The 20,016-nt window shown below is 41.8% G+C and overlaps 1 protein-coding gene across 2 annotated transcripts in view; it reads right to left on the reverse strand.

Annotated features, from left to right (window-relative positions):
* The window catches only part of Dip-lambda (Dpr-interacting protein lambda), a 149,474-nt gene that overhangs the window by 32,262 nt on the left and 97,196 nt on the right, over nucleotides 1-20,016 (reverse strand). For both annotated transcript variants that reach the window (XM_071791325.1, XM_071791316.1), the window contains one exon: nucleotides 1,355-1,457. In XM_071791325.1, coding sequence (XP_071647426.1) covers nucleotides 1,355-1,409 — 55 coding nt within the window. In that variant the 5' untranslated portion in view covers nucleotides 1,410-1,457. The remainder of the gene's footprint in view (nucleotides 1-1,354; nucleotides 1,458-20,016) is intronic.

Genomic DNA, 20,016 nt, shown 5'->3' on the forward strand with positions numbered 1-20,016 from the left:
AGCGGATTACTCGCCGAGGGCCTAGGGCCTGACACATAAAAGGGCCTTAGGATGGATTATATGGAGTTTATCGTAACACGTGGGACCCACTTTAGATCGAGGGCGACACATGGGTTTCGAAGCGGGCAAGAAAAGAAAATTAAATCCGATATTGTACACTCAGAGAAATGGACAATTCGTTCAAAAATTAACAAATGGATAACCGATCAATTATCAATGATATCCGGCTATCATTGATTGGACATTATTCTAATTTTGAGTGTAGAGATTGTAACGGTGACTCGAGAAATATAGATATCAACAAATTCATATTCTCTTGTTATATATTATATTATATGCATCTTGATTCGAAATACTGATAGCTGAGAGTTGATATTTGAAATAAGCATTTTAAAAATGCCGTATGTTAAATAGTTTTATTTAATTCTTGAATTGTTGTAAAAAAATTAGAATTTTACTTAAACGAGAGAAGGAAGACACCATTGTAAACTCTTTACTTTTGCCCAAGGAAATGTCTGAGATGTCTGTTATAAATGACAGAAATGTCGATGGTTCAAATAAACATCCTATAAAATATCGCGCATGACTCTTTTATATCGGCCATCTAACCATAACTATCTTCATATTTACATCGTATTCCGCAGCAAATATTCGAGCGCTATTCCCGCTTCGACGTAACGGTTCAGCACACTCGCTGTCGTCAGAACAAACAATATCGCGAAGGAAAGTTGTTGTACGACATCGGGGGAATTTCCGTGGCTTCCTCATGAAAGTCGGTGCGGTTGAAGGCGACGCCTTCGTGCGATCGTCCCTTTTCGATTCATCCTTTTCCCTGGACCTTCAATCTCGTCCTTTTTCTCGTCACGACGATGTGACGCGGCTCTCCCGCCGTTACGACGGTCCATTTCGCTTCCTTCGCTCGTCCCGGCTCTTTCATCGAATTATGAGAACCGCCATGGCCTCTCCCGTGCTCGGAAATACCGTGACTTCCGGAGAAGGAAATACCATGACATCGCGAGAAGATCGGGGATGGTAAACGCCAAAAAAATGATCAGAAATTTTTCGCCTGAAAACGAGACGCAGAAATGGCGTCTCTAACTTATCAAGATAGTTGACTTAATAACTTGAGCTCTTAATAACTCGGCTATTCGCTGTATAGACAAAGTTATAGACACATGTAAAAAAATAACAACAATGTGAAAGAATATTCATTTCTTACGAGATTAGAAACCGTGAACTTTGTGTGAATTCTCACATTCGGGATTTGGCGGGCGATGTCTCAAACAACCTAAACTGTAAACGGATTACGAGAGTCTCAGGGTGCAAACATGAAGAGAAAGGGAGACTCACTCACATAAGCAAAGTTGCAGGACCGCGGCGAAGAGGGCTGCGAGTTTCCGCGCTGCCATGAGAGTCGACCAGTTTTCTGATGAGTCTTCGGGACACCAGTCGGCGATCTGAAAATAGACAAGAAATATTTTTCAGTAAACGTGCAGCTTGTTAACAGTTAACAAAGCTAACAAATGAGAAATTCAATATTGAAATATGTCCCTACGATATTAAATATTTATCAATAAGTTGAATAAATCGGATTAATTATTCATATCTGGTTCATATCTATAAGTAAACGCGAGAGATTTTTTTCTTGCTCTATCTTGCATCACATATTATTTATTTCCACAGTTTTTTATTTTATTCTTTCCCTAATGTAAAAAGGAGAAAGAGAGAGAAAGAGAACACGTCAATTTTAATTATCGTTTATTTTAACTCTTTCGATACTCTTTGCAGAAATGAAAGGATTGGCAAGGAAGAAAAAGGGAGCAGCCGAGAGAAAGTGGTATATAGCGGAAATGGAAGGAGGGTGAAGGAGCAGAAGATCGAAAGTAGCTTCGAAGCAAACTAACCGCAACGCCAGGGGTTCGACTGTAATTAATGACCACCTCGTAGTTATCCTATCACCAATTAAGGGAGTTACGCCGAGAGAGGCGTCTTCTCGTTATTTCGACGGGGTTGAAGATCACGGAAGCATCGTAATACACGCGCACTCGTGACTCGGCTGTCACGAACGGGCGCATATGAACAATAGTTCATGAAAACCGATTAAGCATTAAGCATTGGCGAGGAGCACGTGAGGAGAGTCCTCTGCACGGTCCCTCCTTGACATCTCGGCTAAAAACTTAAAGAGGAAAATAAAACAGCTTTTAAAAAAAAATTTCTTTTGGATAGAAAAGAAGACAGAAATAAGATATATAGGAAAATACAAGAAAAAAATATCTAAGAAAATGTGCTAAATAAATAATAGTTAGTTTTATGTGTTAAATTTAGATAAGAAAACCAGAAATGGCTCAGAGAGAAGAGAGAAATGTATCTATTTTATTAGCGATTCCCTCATACAGCGCACAATGTAAACAACACAGACGGAATAATAGTAAGCTCTCAGGAAGTTACAGGTTGTAGCAAAGTAAAGTATATTTAATCTTTGTTATACTGGAAGTTGCACTCGAAGCTGTTTTCCAAGGTGGTTGTTGACTAATACTAACGGCACAATCCATATTTTCTTTTATCACATTACTGCCTTTTTCAACTTTTCAAACACTATCTTGAAAGTAAACGCCATGATGAAAAACTTCAATATAACGTTTCAAACTTTTCCAATCCCGTAATAAAGATCTTTCTAAAAACTTGTGTTTTCGAAAACTGTGTATATAGTTGTACGTTCGAGATAAAAAATCACGGCAATTATGAGAAAACATTAAAATACAATGTCCAATGTCACAATTAATATTAACTAAAAGATTTATAATATGTGTGTATGTGTGTATCTATACGTAATACGAAATTATGAAATATTGATTGTAATAAAATGTTCAGGGTGAATGTTCAGAATGTCTTTCGTGGAATCTTTGCGTCAGATAACACACTATTCTTTCCGCGTCCTGCGGCAGTACGCTTTTTCCTCGTCGGCGGAACATCCGCCGACTCATTCCGCGATGTCGATAAAACCGCGGATGAGGAATTTTTATTCCCTTGCATGTCACGCGATGAAAGAAAGTGTCGACGCGCAGCCATCGATCCCGCACGGGCCGCACCTGCTCCCAACGCAGATCAATCTGCGATCCACTATCACCTCCGAGAGTTACAATTTCTACGATGCACTAATAGTGTAGCCGAAGTGATGCACGTAAAAATGGATGAGTTGAGCATCGACGCGGCGAAGCGTCTGTCGTTCGTCCAAATAATGCATGATGGTTACCCTGGCAAAAATAATCTGTTTATTAAAAGAACTGCTGCTTAAAACACCTCGTGAACATTTGCAACACCTCGAAAACACCACACTTTCCGAACGCCTGTCAAACGTAGCCGTGATCATCGCATGAACAATTCCATGTTTAAATTTACATCTCATAAACAATTTAATAAATATTTTAAAGCTCAAATAAAACATCTACTCAACACTTAAGTAACTTCATATAAATTTTCAATAAACATTATTTTCGCCAGGGATATATTGATTTGCAAGCAATAAAATTAATTAAAATAAGAATACGCGTCCGTATATTTTCTTGTATGGCTCGATGCAGCAATTTTTTAGACTAAAAAAATAATGTAAAAAGATAGCTTTTAGAATAAAATGCAAAAATCTAAATATATAATCTATATACATCTCAATAATAGCAATAAAAAATTAATTAAAATAAGAGTGCGTGTTCATATATTTTCTTGTATGGCTCAATTTATTCGACTGAAAAAAAATGTAAAAAGATAGCTTTTAGAATAAAATGCGAAAATGTTATCTACATATGTATGTAAATAATAGCAATGAAAATAAATACAAAATATTTGAGCATTCTTAAAAAAAAAAAAAACATTTACATTATTTCACATTTTCAATCTATATTTTCTCGCAGAGTCGATTCTCTCGAATACGAATATTGCGTGGAAAATCGTAAAAACTTTTTCTGAGATACTTAAATAATAAGCTTTTCAAAATAAAAGATTTATCGTACGTGTGTGCGTCAGTCGTGACATTCTAAGGTTGACGAGGGAGAATCCAACTTTTAGAAGGCTTCCAAAATTCTATTGTGTATCCCATACAAGAGTAAAATTCGTTGTCCGCGTTGAGTTTGCATGCAAACGCAACGCGAACAAATAAGCGTCACAACGCGCAACGCGTTGGCCGTCGCAACGCCCGCTCGACGTTTCGGTTCATCCGCTAAACGAACATCTCTCTCGCCCTCTCTCTTTCCCTCTGGACGGCCAATACAAGCTACGCACATCCATTCCCGATTCCGACAACGTCATCCCGCCAACGGCCGGCGATGCGACGCGATGCCCATAAAGCATCAAAACGACGCTTTGTTGCGGCAGCTTTATGGCGTAACGGCTGATGCGCGGCGGCGACGGATCGATTCCCTATTTGTCAGCAGTCATCTCGGAAGACAATCCATCCCGCGCGGCCGATGCATCGAAGGCGCGCCTGGAGGAAAAGGGCCGCGTCGAAGAAAAATGAAAGATGGCAAGGACGGGGAGCGGAAAGGGATGGTTATATGGAGTACAGTCGGAAAGGCGCGATTGATTTATCGCAAAAAGAGGCCGCGGTAAGTGGACTATTTTTCAATGAATCGGTCGAGAAGAGAGAGGGAAGGAGAAAGAGAGAGAGGAAGGTGGGGCCCCCGATGGAAAAATGGAATTTTTCCGTGGGAAAATGGAATTTTGAGCGCACTGAGAACCGCCGAGAGGAATGCCAGCCGTCATACGTGCCTCAGTCACCCTCCGGTGATTTTGCGGGTGTTTCGATACTCCCAAGAGTGGGACGACGGTGGTTACGGGGGATGGGATACATACGCCGAGGGAGGAGCGGACAGGGGGATGGAGAGGCGTGGGACGCACCGTAAGTTATGACTTTCGTCTCGCTCCCGCCATCGCGCTGCCGCACCGACGGCTCTATGAATGTATGCATGAGATACGAACTTTATGCTTTATGCATTGAACGCGCCGGTGATAAGAAGTCGCGCGCGTACGGCCGACGCGACTCCACATTTCGCGCTGGCGAGCGCGGGAGCAAAGAGAGAAGGCGGGCCCTCTCAGTCCAGATAGATACTACTTTGTTAATCAGAATAAGGAATATCCCAATATTTTTTCGAGATTGCGCTTATTTGCGTTCATTTTAAAATCTGTGAAGCCAAAAGCAGCATATTTTCTCTCGATTATAGAGCAAATCCATCGTGGATCATCATTCTACGATCATATAATCAATAATCATGTAAAGTACCTATACCGCGGCAGATGATAAACACAAATTGTCTTAACATTGTAATGTTAATTATATAATTTCTAAATTAAAAGTGAGGAAAAATAAGATTTTAATTCGCAAAATCAGCTACAGAGACGGAATTGTATAACGAAGTCTTGTACTTATAACTTAATTTCACGTGATTTGATTTTAATCGGATTTCAAGTCGGGAGTTTGTTGCCACCGAGATACTTAACGCTGCAAATAAAGAAGTTGCGAAAAATTCTAGACGGAAGATCTGCGTTGGTCTCGAGATATCCGTAATTGAAAGAAAAGGTATCATATAGCTCCGAGACAATTTATACATCCTGCGATCGATCGCGCGCGCAGTCATGTCTGAAAGACAAATCCCTTTGAGTGCCAACTGCGAGCTGATAGCCGATTGCAAATAAAGGATTGAAGACGGCGTTTAATAGAGACGCGAACGTCGCCCACAAAGTATACACAGCGGCCAATATAGAGACCCGTGTCTTATCACATATCTTCGTATGTACACCGCGTACTCAAGCACCGTCCCGTTACCCGAAGTCATATCTCTGGGAATTTTCCGAATAACATCCAGGATAATTTTATTAGAAAGTGGACCGGGCAGCAGATTGAATTTTTAGAATATTGAAGCAATCGATTAATTATCTGGGTACTGTTTAATTACTAAATTTTTCGATATTATATTCAAGCGTATACATTCAAGCAATATCCGAGGAAGCTGAATTCATATCCTAATCCTTCGTATCAAAGCAATCATCTACCAATAGCATACAGATGACGCTTAATAGAACCGCGTTCGCATTTCGAGTCGCACGTTATCGAGAAACGGTAGCGCAGAAGCATTTCTTCGGCGCGGCATTGCTTTTAATCGTAAGCTATAAAGTCCTCGGTAAGCCTCGGCGTGCAATCGCGGCAAGGTTGAGGGAACGAGAAGGAAGTTGGAAGTCTCGCCGTACGAAACGTTTATGGACGAGAAACGCGCACGATCGGACGATTACTCTCGGCGCGAGACGCCCTGCGGCGGTAATAACTGTCTCCGCTCGCGAAATGAAGAGACAGTTAATCTAATCTTCGTAGTAACGACAGCGACGCCGGGCCCTGGGATTTATTCGTTCGTAACGACGTAAACCGTACAAATTGGCGACTGGCGCACGCCGCCCTAATTGCTTTCCGCGCCTCTCTCTCCGGATATACGCGTGATAAATCTTTAAACATTAATTCGATTGTTAAGCGTGCGCACGGGGCACACCTGCGCTCTCAATACTCGTCCACGGCGAATTCTTAGCCCCACGGTACCCACATTTGAAATCAAGTTACCAGGCCTTCGTAAATGTGAAATGACGCAAACATGTTTTGAATTTTTATCGATGTCGTAGAAGATTCATGTCTAACAAGCATCATTGTTATTTTAAAGTTATTTTATGTCCTCTGCTACAACTTTTATCGTAAAATGTATTTTCAATACCAGATTTAATATATATTTTATTTAAAATATTACCGGTTTATATTATTTTTCTCACGTACAGAGAAGTGTGGGAGGAGATATCACAGAGGATACTTTTAAATATTGGCAGGAATTTAATACAAACAAACGCGATGGCTTAATTCGTTCTGCCGTCGCGGCGTATATATATATTTTACGTTAGCCATTATTATCGAATCAATTTCGTCAGGACGATCGTTACTTTTGCCTTTCAGTATCTACCACCTCGCGCGAATTAATATGTTCCGTAATTTCGCCGCCATTAGCGGGCCGCGCGCATTGGGATGATAAAAACAGCGTAATTATTAAAAAGTCGCGTACTTTCGCGTCACAACGACGTTCGTGTTTTCACCTTCCATGACGTTCCAATTATATTTTTAAAAGCTCCCTCGCACAACGTTCGTGTTCGGCGTCTCACACACACACACACACACATGTACCATTTATGCGCGCGCGTGTTTCAGCGGCGCATAGAGGTACCATGCTTTTCAAGGTAACATCGCCCAGGATGGTGAACCTTGTTACGCGACAAAGTACGCGCACTTTTAGCCGCAATTCCGTGTCATTTGGCGGCCGTTAATGAATACTATGGGGGCGGGATAGAAGAGAGGGTTGGAGGATCTCTGCCGCGCGCGCGGAGGAAACGCGATCGAGAAGGGCCGTTTTCGCGGTAGCGGAAAACAGGAACGGAGCCAACTTCGTAATGCGAACTCGCCGCATAGAAGGCCGGCTAAGCCGCGCTTAGCAACTCGTTTGTGGAAAATTTGAAGTACGCAGAGAATCCCTATACGGGAGGGCGAGTGCCCGCGGAATTTCTATCGCGCGGTCCGAAGTGCATTATGCCAGGCGGAATCGAAACTCTTTCGCGGAGCTCCCGCTTAATTTCTCCCGGGCTACATGCATACACAGCCTCGCTCGCGAGAGACTCGGGGATGATATCCTACTTGGATCCTATACGCAGGACAGGGCGGCAGTTAATTCAATAAGGCCGCGTGGAACGAGCGCGAGCGAACGAACGAGTTCATCCAAGTTAATTCATCAAGCGACTCTCTTTTTGCCCCGAACATGTTTTTCTATTTCGTAATTTAAATATTAATTCTCTAAATGATAATTGCGTAATTTGGAATAATCCAAATTTATCTTCGTGAAAACGTGCTTTGTATGATATATGAATCCGCCCATTAGATTAACTTGAAATATTTCGAAGCAACTAATTAAAATATATATATATATATATGGCACTGAATAGCTCTTTTTGCCTTCACAATACTGCTATTGTGGTAAAAGTCGAGAAAAGCCGAAAATTCGCCGAAAAGCGCGTATAATGATTACCCATTAATCTTTGAATCGAGGCAAGAAATCAAATCCACGCGGACCGTTCAAAATGCAACTCGATATGGCTGATGCAGGCTTCCCGTCGACAGACCGAGGTCGCGTCGCGCGACATAAAACGGCATATATTCAATTCAAAATAACAATGGGGGGGCTCTGTCGCGGACACTCCGGCGTCGATTAAACGACTCCAATTTGGAAGGTAAAACCACCGAATTTGATTTCGCGCGCGTTTCTATGCGCGGAAATCCCTCACTGTCAGCTCGACCGCCAGTTTCGAGCGTATGTACGAAATAATCGTATGAAAATAATGGACGTGCGATAGCGTAAACTAAATTGGGCCGCGGCCAACGTAAAGACGAAAACGTTCCTCGTTAAAAGAAAAATATATTTTCACGCAATAAAATAAGTCGAGAGTCTATCCAGTTACATAATTACCATACGTACCTACGTATCACTATTGTAGCGACTATTGCACGAAATGTATAATAAGAACGTCGCAGAAAGCTAGAAAATCTGGCATTTCTTCATATAATATTTTTTACTATTATCAATATTCTTTGCCATTATTGAATGTCACTTGATGTAAGGTAGGACATAAAATAATGATAAAATTAAAGAGCCACTATTGAACTGGAGTCCAATTAAAATAATAACAATATAGATTATAATTTATTTTTGTACAACTTGCCAACGTAATTAATTGATGATGCTAGAGGATCGCAGGGTACGGGATACACAAAAAGTACATAAATGCACCGAGGGTTAATGTCGCGTAAAAACGGGCTTTTACGAGAAATTTCAACCAAAGTTTGATCGTTTAGGTAAATCAGCGGCTTTTTTATTTTCCTTTACGCGTTTGATCGGACATCCATCAGTCCGCGTCATCACTGTGTATATTTTACTGTTAATATATTTACCGTTATATATTCACTCAGAATCGATATCTGCGATTTACGTCTTGTAATGTCGTCGCGGTATTATATTATAACGCGGCACGTACGTCGCATTTATATAATTGCGCTTGTTTATATCTCGCGAACATAAATTAATGCAACGCTATTTCTAGACCGGGAATTTCCGGAATTTCTTCGAACCCGACGTAATTCGTTCGTCGTCGCGGTCGGCGAGCACGCAAGACTCGAACTGGTGTAGCCCAACGGCGCAATCTAAGAAAATAAGCGGCGATCTATCGGACGGAAAATTGCATCCAGAATTGAAGAGCGAGAAGGCAAAAGGGTCTCGGGAGTAAAAAGAATCTCGAGAGACGGAAGTGCTTAGCAATCGGTGAGTATTCTACATAAAGCAGAATGTGTAAGTTCACATACATACTCACACATACCCACACGATGCGATTGGGAAGCTATACACTGGTCCATCCGTACAATCGATCATATTTTCAAAAGAAAAAAATTTAAGGCGTGGTAAAATAATTATACGTGCTCTATAATATAATTACTTGATAATAAAATAATTAATAAAATACAATAAATCAAAGCCTCAAAAGAATTTTCCAAGACTCGTGTCTCGGTTTACGTCTTTCTAACGATAAACCCTGTAACCACGGCATTGTCCATTCATCCGCGTTCATCCGCGGAATTTTTGTTAAAACGCGAAAATGGCACAATGTAAACAAGTCAGCGTGTCGCGTCGGGCTTGCGCAGCTCAGGTGACAGTTGTCCCGCCGCGCCTGCCGAATAAATCTTTCTATTCAATGCGCGCGCGTTACGGAGTCGCTCTATTTACTCTCGTCTCGACACCGCGCCTCTCCTATTTCCGAATACACAACTAAAACCCACCCTTTCCTCCTCTCTTTCTCCCCTGCCCGTATGTCTTTTGCGTCTCGCGGGCTTTTACGAGAAATGGAACGACCGCCTGCATTCATAGAATGAAAACCTCGTTTCGCCACTTGTAACGAAATATCGCGCAAAATGAAACGTCCGACTGACTATTATTAACCGGCTGATTTCCTCCCTCCCGGGGGAGATTGGCAACAGCGAGCGCCATATTTATTAAATATTTCAATACCTGTTACTTCACTTCAGCGCGCGCTTTTCATACAATTTTTACGTAACAGCTAGGTTTTCCGTTTGATAAAAATTCATCTGGATAGACACATACTTATTTTATTTAACAGCCCCATAAAAACTTTTTTTCGAAATATTTTATTAGTCTTTCAAATAACTGCTAAAATATTACAAACTTTGTTAATTATAAATTGCATAATTCATGCAACTCATAAATTACACAGTCGTATAATTAAAACAATTTTTAATTAAATCACATGGCATAAAACTATTAACACATTTGTGAACTAAATAATTGAATAATGCATTCATTTTTAAACGTCTTTTATTATCAGAGATTTAATAGATTTAACGAAATTAACCAATTAATGAACTTTATATATTCTTTGAAATAACCATGACCATCAGCATCACGTATTTTAATTGACGTCTGAAAAAAGTGTCTGCAAAAAGTCGCAAAAACTAAACAGCAAATTTTAAATTTAACAATTTTACCCGCCACAACGAAATCGAAGAGCATTGTATCTAACTCACTCAATCAGTCGATTACTGCTTTTCACTTTATCAGAAATCGCGACGTCGCGCAGTACGCCTCCCTCGTTTCTCCCGAGAGCAATCTGCGCGGGCTGCGAACGACCGTGAGACGCAGTATATGTATCGGTTGCTCTCAGCGGGGTGGGTCGTTTGATAAATTTTATGGAATCGAAGAAAGAACGATATTTTGCTCCAACAGCGTGCGCACATCGTGTAGGTGTGTTTTCCACGACCGTCTCCTCCTCCTCCTCCTCCTCCTACTGTTCGACGTTTGTACCTGCTCGTGACAGGTGGATCGCAGTTATTCAACCAGGCGATACGGCAACTGGTTACTCTCTCGTACACGTGCCCACCCCCGACCCATTTCTATCTCCCACCCCCCGCGTACCGTGCGAATCGCGATCTCGGTTTGCACGGCTCCAAAAGTCGCGCCTCTCTGTTCACTACAGAGAAATTATCTACTTGCTAAAGAACAATAAAATAATATTTCCTACAAATTTTAAATGCTAGTTTGTAAATAATAGTAGAGTATTGAGGTCAAATGGCGTTGGAAATCTTAAGTGTATAGTGCACGTCTATTCATAAGTATTTAAGCGCTACAACAATTTAACGATAATAATCAAAATAATATTTTAGGCAAAAAATATCTTTCATATCATACAACAAATTATTTCTAAAAAATTATTGCAAGCTCATAAATAATAATATTTCACGAAATAGTTATTACACTTAATTAACACCTTACTTGATCCAAAGAATTTTGTGACATTCTTTGTAATACGGTTTCACGTTTGTTTACAATTCTCCGGCGTTCCGATAAGAACAGAATTGAACCTGGAAGACATACATGGGACCTTCCAACCCCTCCTCGGAACGCCCGGAAGTCTAATCAGAAATGTTTCTCCTGCAGGCTCGGCTTCGCGATTCGTTTAGCCCAATCGCACACGGACCGTCGATTCCGCTTGTTACGGTGCTCCTTTGCGGAGAAATAAGTTGCCCGCGATTCCGCGCGTAGCGCGATTTCTTTCGATCGCAGGCACTCGCGTACGCCGATACCGGTTTTCGTATTACCTACACCGGTTAAACCCTTATTGCGCTTTGTACGTGTGTCGTATATGGCGCAGAATGATCCTCTCCCCCACGGCGCGGGCGCGCTGTAACTTCGGTATTTTCTACGCCGGGAATTTCAGCGGCCGAAATGTTTTCCTCGTCGAAAAAAGCTTTCGCGCAGCGTAAGTTATAACCACCGACCTTTGTATAGAGTACCTCTGCAACGAATTGGCTCGATTAAAAAAAAGCCTTGAAGTAAAGTATCCCTCCAATCTTATACATTTTTATCACGATTTTTGTTTTAAATTATATTGATTAACACATTCCAAAAATTTATTCAAAGGAAATTCCATTTAAAATTAACTTCTATGTTTCAATATCCAATTTACAACGCTATAAAATTATATCTCTTGCCACAAGTGGAATTCTCCTGAGCCATTAAACCTTTCCGACCCAGCGAACTCAATCAAAGTCACATAAATTATGTCTTACTGAAACGGAAACGTACGATCCGTACGAAAACAGCTAATATTCTTTAACGGCTAATCCTCGAGCGTTTCTCGTTAATTTACGGACAATAAAATAAAAGGGATCTGAAATAACGCGAGTTAATATGACAAAACCAATTACGTAGCGAGATCAAGTAATTTTTTTTTTATTATGTTTGATTTTGTTTGAGCCTGCAAATCCTGATGTGTGCACCTTCGTGCATTAAATCGATACTTTTTAATTCGATTCACGTTAGCGTTACAAATTCCGCGTGCGTTGCATTCATAGAACCAGACGAATCCTTATTTTTATCGTATCTGTTATTGTACCACTGCGCGCTATTTGCGCCGCATAATTCAGCATCGTGAAAAATTCGTGGAACGCATCCGATCGATAAATTGGCTCGCGATTGAAATCGGACGCGTGCGCGCGCGCGCGTCTCCAGCGAGCTCTTCTCCGTATAAAGAGACGCGTTTTCGTTCCAGCCACTCGGAAACACTTTAGCGACGGGATAGCGAGTGTTTACCCCCTTTTCCCCTCCTCTTTCCTCCTGAGGAGCATCTCGGGGTTGCGCACGCCGTGATTCCTTTGAGCATTCCACGATGGATGTGCGAACGTGCGCCCGCTCGCGCGCTCCGCATCCGTACGTCCTCTCTCACACCTCTTTGCCCTCGCACACCATCCCATTATATAAACTGAAAGGATAGGTAGGTAGGTCCGACTATATTCGCGGTTTATATAATACAACATCGGGGACGCAGCGCACGTATGCAATTCCTCCATAATTCCTTGGTTTGCCTCATCCCCCATCGCGCCTCCAGTCGTGAAGGAAACGAGGAGGGAAGAAGAGGAGCGGTGAGTCGGGGGAGTCGATAATACGATTCCTCGTATGTCCTCGACATGAACACGCGCTGCATTTGCCAACCTCTTGCACCCACCTCGCGCGTCTCCCTACCCTCCCCCCCTCAATCTCCGGAAAATCTAATCAACCGTCTTCTCCCTGCCGCCGCCAAAGTTCCTCCTTGCCTTTCCCTCCGCCGATCCTACTTTCGTCGTGCTCTTCTTCCATTTTGCACTGTATGTACCTATTCGATGCATCTTATCACGCGGCTACGTATCGAGAATGCACCTATATATAATATTCTGACAGAAGATATAGAAGAGATCCTTTATAAGAGCGCTAATCAATAAAGTGTAAATTGCTTAAAAAATAAAAAAGATTTTTATATCTTAATCTTGAGAGGGATCTACAAAAAAAACTAAAGACGAGAATCTATTTTTTTCTTCATCTGGCAAATGAAAAAAAAATTGTTATTTAAGACTGTAACGCCTTCGTAACGTCAAGCTTTCAACGCGTAACTCGAGGGTTAATTTCTCGCTGCAATTACTGCGTGCTGGAGCTCGCAGAATGGATCGAAGCAAATTTATGCGAATAACGGGAGCAACATTGTTTCTCCTTCTCTCTCTCTCTTTCTCTCTCTCGCTTCTCTCCCTCGTTTTCCTCTAGTTTCCCCTCACCCTATCCTTTCCACCCCATTTTAATTCTCGTTCGCCGCACGCCGGCGCGCACCGCGAATATCGGCGATTAAAGTGGCCTTAAAAGACCGACGGACCGTACGTCGCGTTACATGAAATATCCCCCGGTCGGCGAAGGTCCATTTCGACGGGCGAACGACCAGCAGCTCGTCGGAACGATGAGGATGACGACGACGACGACGGCGTTCTGATAGCGGAAACGTGTTCCGGCACCACGCCGTGCATACAGAACGTGTCGCACCACTACTTTTCTCGCACGCGTCGAGCATTTTCGCCCCTAAAAAGCTTGTGGTCACCCTCAGACACGTCGTTCTGTAAATCAAAACCGACCGTCCGCACATAAACTATCGCTATCGTTCGCGAAGCGGGGTGAATCGCAGATTCTTAGCGGCCTCCTCGTAAAAAGAAACCAGTCACGATCACAGCGATTGCCTTCGAACGAGCTCGATTTTATGTAATATATCATGGCAAAACTGGGGGACAAAAGTTATCTATATTATGTACGATGCAATGTCTCCGAAATTGGAGTCATTAAAAGGAGACTTTCTGTTATTTAATGAGTTTACTTTAAGACGGAAATTGAACCTCACACACGCGGTCGACATTCAAATTATATAAAGACAGAAATAAAACTCATTAAGTCTTGTAACATTTATGTTACTTAATAACTATCCGTCCCGCGCTTTGAGGTCGAAATTGAGAAAAAACTCATTTTGATAAAAAGTGAATATCGAACGACGATGTACACGAAAAGTGTCAGTCGCCTCGTTCACGTTGCAAATTTCATCGGCGCGCGACAAAGTCTAGAAAGCTGTAAAAATTATTACGTCGTTAATCCGCCGTTACGAGCAGCCGGAGAAGATTTCACGCACCGCAACGTACGGTCCGACGACCCTTTTAAAGCCACTTTAAATGCCAATATTTGCGCCGTGTGTGTACGTAAACAGAAATTAAAATAGGGAGCGAAGGGAAAGGCTGGGAGCGAACGAGGGAAGGTGCACCATTTGCATTGGGATACCATTCAACTCTTTTCGAGCGACACCTGCTTTAATCGGGACATTTATGCGCGGCGATGTACTCCCTTGAATATCATTTCGCTCATCGGAGCAAGTGAACGTCTCTATATATCTTTGTGAATAACGTGGACCATTTATTCTGAAAATGATCGACATTATATTTCCGAAATAAATTGATCATCTTTAAAATGCCTAAAAATAAATGGAGACAATATTCGAAGGAAAAATTCATCGAGTATCGTTCCTCCACCATTTCGTGTGACGTCTAATGTACAATGTTTTAATAATGCTTTATATTGAAGTCAAATTTACACAATGAGTTCTCAGAACAGAAAAATAGCAACCAGAGGGAAAACTGCATACATTTCCATGCTTGACACGCGCGAGCCACGTTTATACCGCAAAAAATATGCGCCGCGGCCGTAAACTTCATTTTTCAAATGAGTGTTTCAAGTGCTGGAGGAACCCCGCCGCGAAATGCAAGCGCATCACACTCACACATTATCGCGTAAGCTTTACAGCCTCGGTTGTAAATTTCGCCAGCGTCGAAAAAAAAAAAAAACAAGGTGCGAAAACGCAACGCGTCGATCCGCCAAAATTTACGACCCGCATGCCCAAAACGTCGCGTCGCGTCGTGAAAAAGACGGCGACGCGCGTTAATTTTCCCCGCTGAATTTTTCGCAGCTCGATCATCGTCTATATCTCGGTATCGCGCATTGTCAACGCCACGAAACGCAATTTTATGGGAAATAGACCGGGACTGTCGTGAATCACGTCTCAGATTCGCGTTTGTCTGTAATATCTTATTCGCGGTTTGAAAACTGCTTCAACAACTTTGACAAACGCTCCAACAGAGAAGATTCAAAAGAAAAGAAAATATTTTCGGTGGTCCTATATAATTCGCCACTTGGATATTTCTTAATAGAGAACTTATTTAGCTTGCTAATGTTTGAATCCTCGAGAATAAGCCTTACGCTATCTCGGACTGAATACAAATTTACAGAGAGGCTGCTGGGGAAATTCCGCGCGAATAAACCACCGCCGCCGTTGCCGCCACCGCCGTCAGACTCCAAATATCCCTTTCCGTTAATGTTCTTGAACCGTTCCAACCATTTCCGCACGGGAAGCGCGGCTGATATTCTTACTCCGAGCACGCGGCGCACGCGATTCTCCAACCAGCAGCGCCGTTAATTATTTTCCGCGGGCTCTTGTATACCGCATAAAATGACGGATAAACTTCGCGATGTTCGTCTCGACGGAAGGCCACGTGCCGTGACACGGGCGGCAAACTCGATATTCCCGTCTCGGATGAAGCCGCTGCGACTGGCAGCAACAGCAGTGACTGCGTGTCACTCTTAAGATAGCATCGTCGTCCCGGTGGCTTTCGCGAATCTTTTCTTCCGGAGACGCGCAACTTCCGCAGAATCATTAATAAGATATCTTAAGTGCAACTTACAATTTCACCATCAGATCTTTTTCTCCAAAGAGTTTAAGAAAAAAAAAGGTAAAAAGTTCTGCCGAAGGATATTGCCAGCGTAACTTTTTATATAGTTGACAGTTAACAAGTATGCGTCTCAAAAGATCTAATTATAGAGAATTCGACAATTCAAGAATCAACGTACGTATTAGTAGTAGCCAGCATTTGAAACAGGTTAATCCCTGAAAGCCCGGGAGCTCCTTTCACGAGTCTGTCATTATTTCGTGTCGTGTTTTACGCAATTTCGAAAGTTGGCCGCTTTAGAAGCGTTTACCCTCGCATTTCTGGCGGGAGAACATTTCGAGTGTCGCGAATGGATTCAGAGAGGCGTAATCCTGGGGCTTTCGAAGTCACTGATCCTCCCCGATGAGAGAGAGCTATTCTCTTCGGGAAACCTATAGTAGAAAGCGATACGTTCGTATGAGGGGGCAAGGAAGTGAGCGAGCACGTGATTTTTAAGAAGCTCATTATGGAAATTTGCCAATAAGCTGAAATCGAACTCGAGATACTTTCACGTCAATTCTCCGACTGTTTAAAGATACTTAAGCATGAAATTAAGGTACTGTTGATTAATTTCCTTTTGAACAGATCGATTGTAACAAGCAGCTTGATGAAAAAGAGAAGTATAAGAATAGAAATTAGATATCTGTTCTTTTTAACTATTTAACTTTTTTTGCACTTGAAATAAGTCCTTAAAAAAAGGGCAAAAAATAGAAAATGCACTTAAAAAGAGTAGAATACTGCAGAAATAAACTAAATGTAGGAATTTTCGTTTTGTTCAAAATGTTTAGATTATTGTTCATAATCTTCTTATTCATACTTGCGTTATGAATAAGAAGATTATGATATTTCTTATTGCGCATCGTGTTTAACTCAATTTCTCACCGCACATTTTCGAATGTCTTTCTAACATTCGTGATGCTGTCGGATTGGAACGTAAGAATTTCATGAGTTTGCAAATAATTAATTACAACTGATGTCATAATATTGTTCATATATAATTAAAGCACAAAATATTTGTATCACCTCACACAAATCTCCGAAGTTTCTCCAGCCGTTCCGAATTTATCTCGCGCAAAATCCACAGATCTTCGAAATCGTATTTCGAGTCGCAGATCGGCTTCTAAAAATTTCATTATCAACTCTCCACGCATGGCGTGATTCGCGTTCGGCGAATACGCCGCGCTCGGGAAAATGGAGTGTCTATTGGAAGAGGGAGGAGAAATACCGCAGCCCTTCACCCTGCCATACGCACGCCACGGTCTCGTCTCGGCGTATCATGCCGCTCGGCTGCCCCCGCGAATTGATTCTTCTCCTCTTCTCGGCGAGGAGAGAGAGGAGATCCATCTCTCGCGAGTGCCGGGCACACGGGAGCGGCCGGCACGTGACGCAAAAATCCTTCGGACGTGACTCGCCATCCTGTATTCCAGTCAGGAACAGATAAGAAACCTCCTCTTCCCACCCCCATCCTCCTCCTCCTCCTCCTCTCCCTTCTATCTCCCCCTCCCTCCTCCCCCGCAAGAGCCGACACGGTAATAATTATGCAAGGAATATCACGGTGTGCGCGCGCGCGTCGCGCGTTACTCGCATAGCAAGTGGACCACGTTTTCCCGTTAGAGCTGGAGTGACCCGCAAGTTTTTCCCGGGGATGATTTATCGGAACGAAGGTGGTTCCCGTGTTTCCCTGCCCTTCCCATCTGTCACACTATTTTCGCATCTGCGAGAGTAGATTCGTTAGCTTCGCGAACCGCTTGATAATCACGTCAAACTGGTTCACGCTCGTACTCTAGAAGTACTTTAAATTTCACCGTGATGGCAGACAAGTTTATCAATTTAACTGAATGAGAAAAGGTGCCAGTTAATTAAAATAGATTCGCTGTACTATACGGACAACGCGATGTATACATCTAATTACGTAATGTGAAAAAAAGTTGAAAATATTCCAAAAACAATGAGCGCTATTCGCCGCGGTGAGTCGTTGCCTCAACGAAGTGTTGACAATGTCGTCGTTGCCAGAAGTTCGAGCTACGAGGACCGACAACCGATCGCGTGGCGTCTTTTTTTTCTACCTGCGGCAAAGTCATAAATTCTTGCGTCAAACTTCGACCGATAAAGAATTCCTTACGATGTTATCCGCGGAAAATTTCCTTTAACGTGGCGTTGATGCGAGCGCCCGCTCCTTTCGAGGAATTTTAAAGAGCGAAGATTATCGATGGGCTTTTCTTTATGCGGGGAAACTTTCCTGTAACAAATGTAGGTGGAAAAGGAGATTCGATTGATTCCAAATCGGATCTGGCGAGCAATTACTCGACATAATGAAACTGTGATAGAATAAGCTCAATTTGTAAGTTCGTTGGAATTCGTTGTAACAAAAGTTTATTTCAGCCCCATTTATTTTTTCGCTCGTAACTCTGACAAAAAAATATTACGCATCCTTTAATTTACCTCCTAAAAAGTGCTAAATGAAAGCTGATGGTAATACCTAAAATTTTTACTAAAGCCCGGACGTCAAAATGATCTTGTTAACGTAGTCGTTTAGCTCTCTGACATAAAATTTTAAACAAGCGACGTAAAAATAACGGCGCTGCACGCGAGTACGAAAATATCGTTGACATTAAATGGCAGGATAAAGGGACACGACTAAACGTCTTTTCAAGCAGATGGGAACAAACTTCGCACACGTTATTTCGTGGCGCCGCGCCGCGCGCGAGTCGGCCTCCTCCTTAAAGTTATCCAAACATCTATTTCACGGGAAGTTTCGGCGACAGTCGCGCTGAAGTGGCAGAAATTCTCTTCGCCAGCCTCTCCCGACTAACTTTTATAATAATTTCATCGCGTCTGCATATTCGATGTTCCATCGACAACTCCATATTCTAGCAATGAATTTCTAAGACGCTGTGTGCAAATATACGATGCGAGTTATATAGCGCAGGTGTCAATAAATATTTCTGCATCTATTTTATGCAGCATAAGGGATTTATTAAAGGATACATGTACGATGAACAAAAGGAAATGTAATCGCGTGCAATTTCTTGTAATATTTGATAAATGTCAGATATATATAACATATTTTAATATATGTCATATCCGAATGTAATATCATTCTATCAGTTTCGATTAAAAGATATCTTTTAGACGCGTTAATGATATATTTATTAACAAGTCTGACTTTTCTTCGCCATAGCTATAAAGAGTATTTTATTATTATAGAAATATTTAACACTAAAAATTAAATTTTTGCGAATTAAGCTTCAGGAATCTAGGTATATAGTCTTGTTTTTCAGTCAGATAATCTTAAGCGAATTTTGTTACGACAAAGATTTCATCTAAGACTTAGTTGCGCCAAGATATTTAAAATTAAAATTTGGAAAGTTGGGATAAACGATGAGCCCCTATTTTCGCTAAGGCGACTGCATATTCATTAAAGAACTTGTCATTAAAATTTCATGCGGCGTGGAAAATAAACGTGCTCTAATATATTATTTTTACAAATATTTGTTACACAGTAATTCTATGCCAATATAACACTACATAGTTATTGCCATTATTCAAGAAATTAAATATATATTTTACAGTATGAAATCCGAAAAATCATAGAAATTATATATCTCGGCTTGCACGGAATCAAGCAGGAATCGTCGTTTTCTCAACAGCGAGAAAGGTATCATATCACGGAATTTTTCACCCTCGCCCGGAGTCAAGTTGTAAACGTTTACGTTTTCTCTCCGAGAGATAGAGAGCCCATGCTCTATGTTACTAACGTGTTTCACGGAGCACTCGTGTGATCCTTT

This window comes from Temnothorax longispinosus, chromosome 1 (assembly GCF_030848805.1).
Source record: "Temnothorax longispinosus isolate EJ_2023e chromosome 1, Tlon_JGU_v1, whole genome shotgun sequence".
In the NCBI taxonomy this organism is placed as follows: domain Eukaryota; kingdom Metazoa; phylum Arthropoda; class Insecta; order Hymenoptera; family Formicidae; genus Temnothorax; species Temnothorax longispinosus.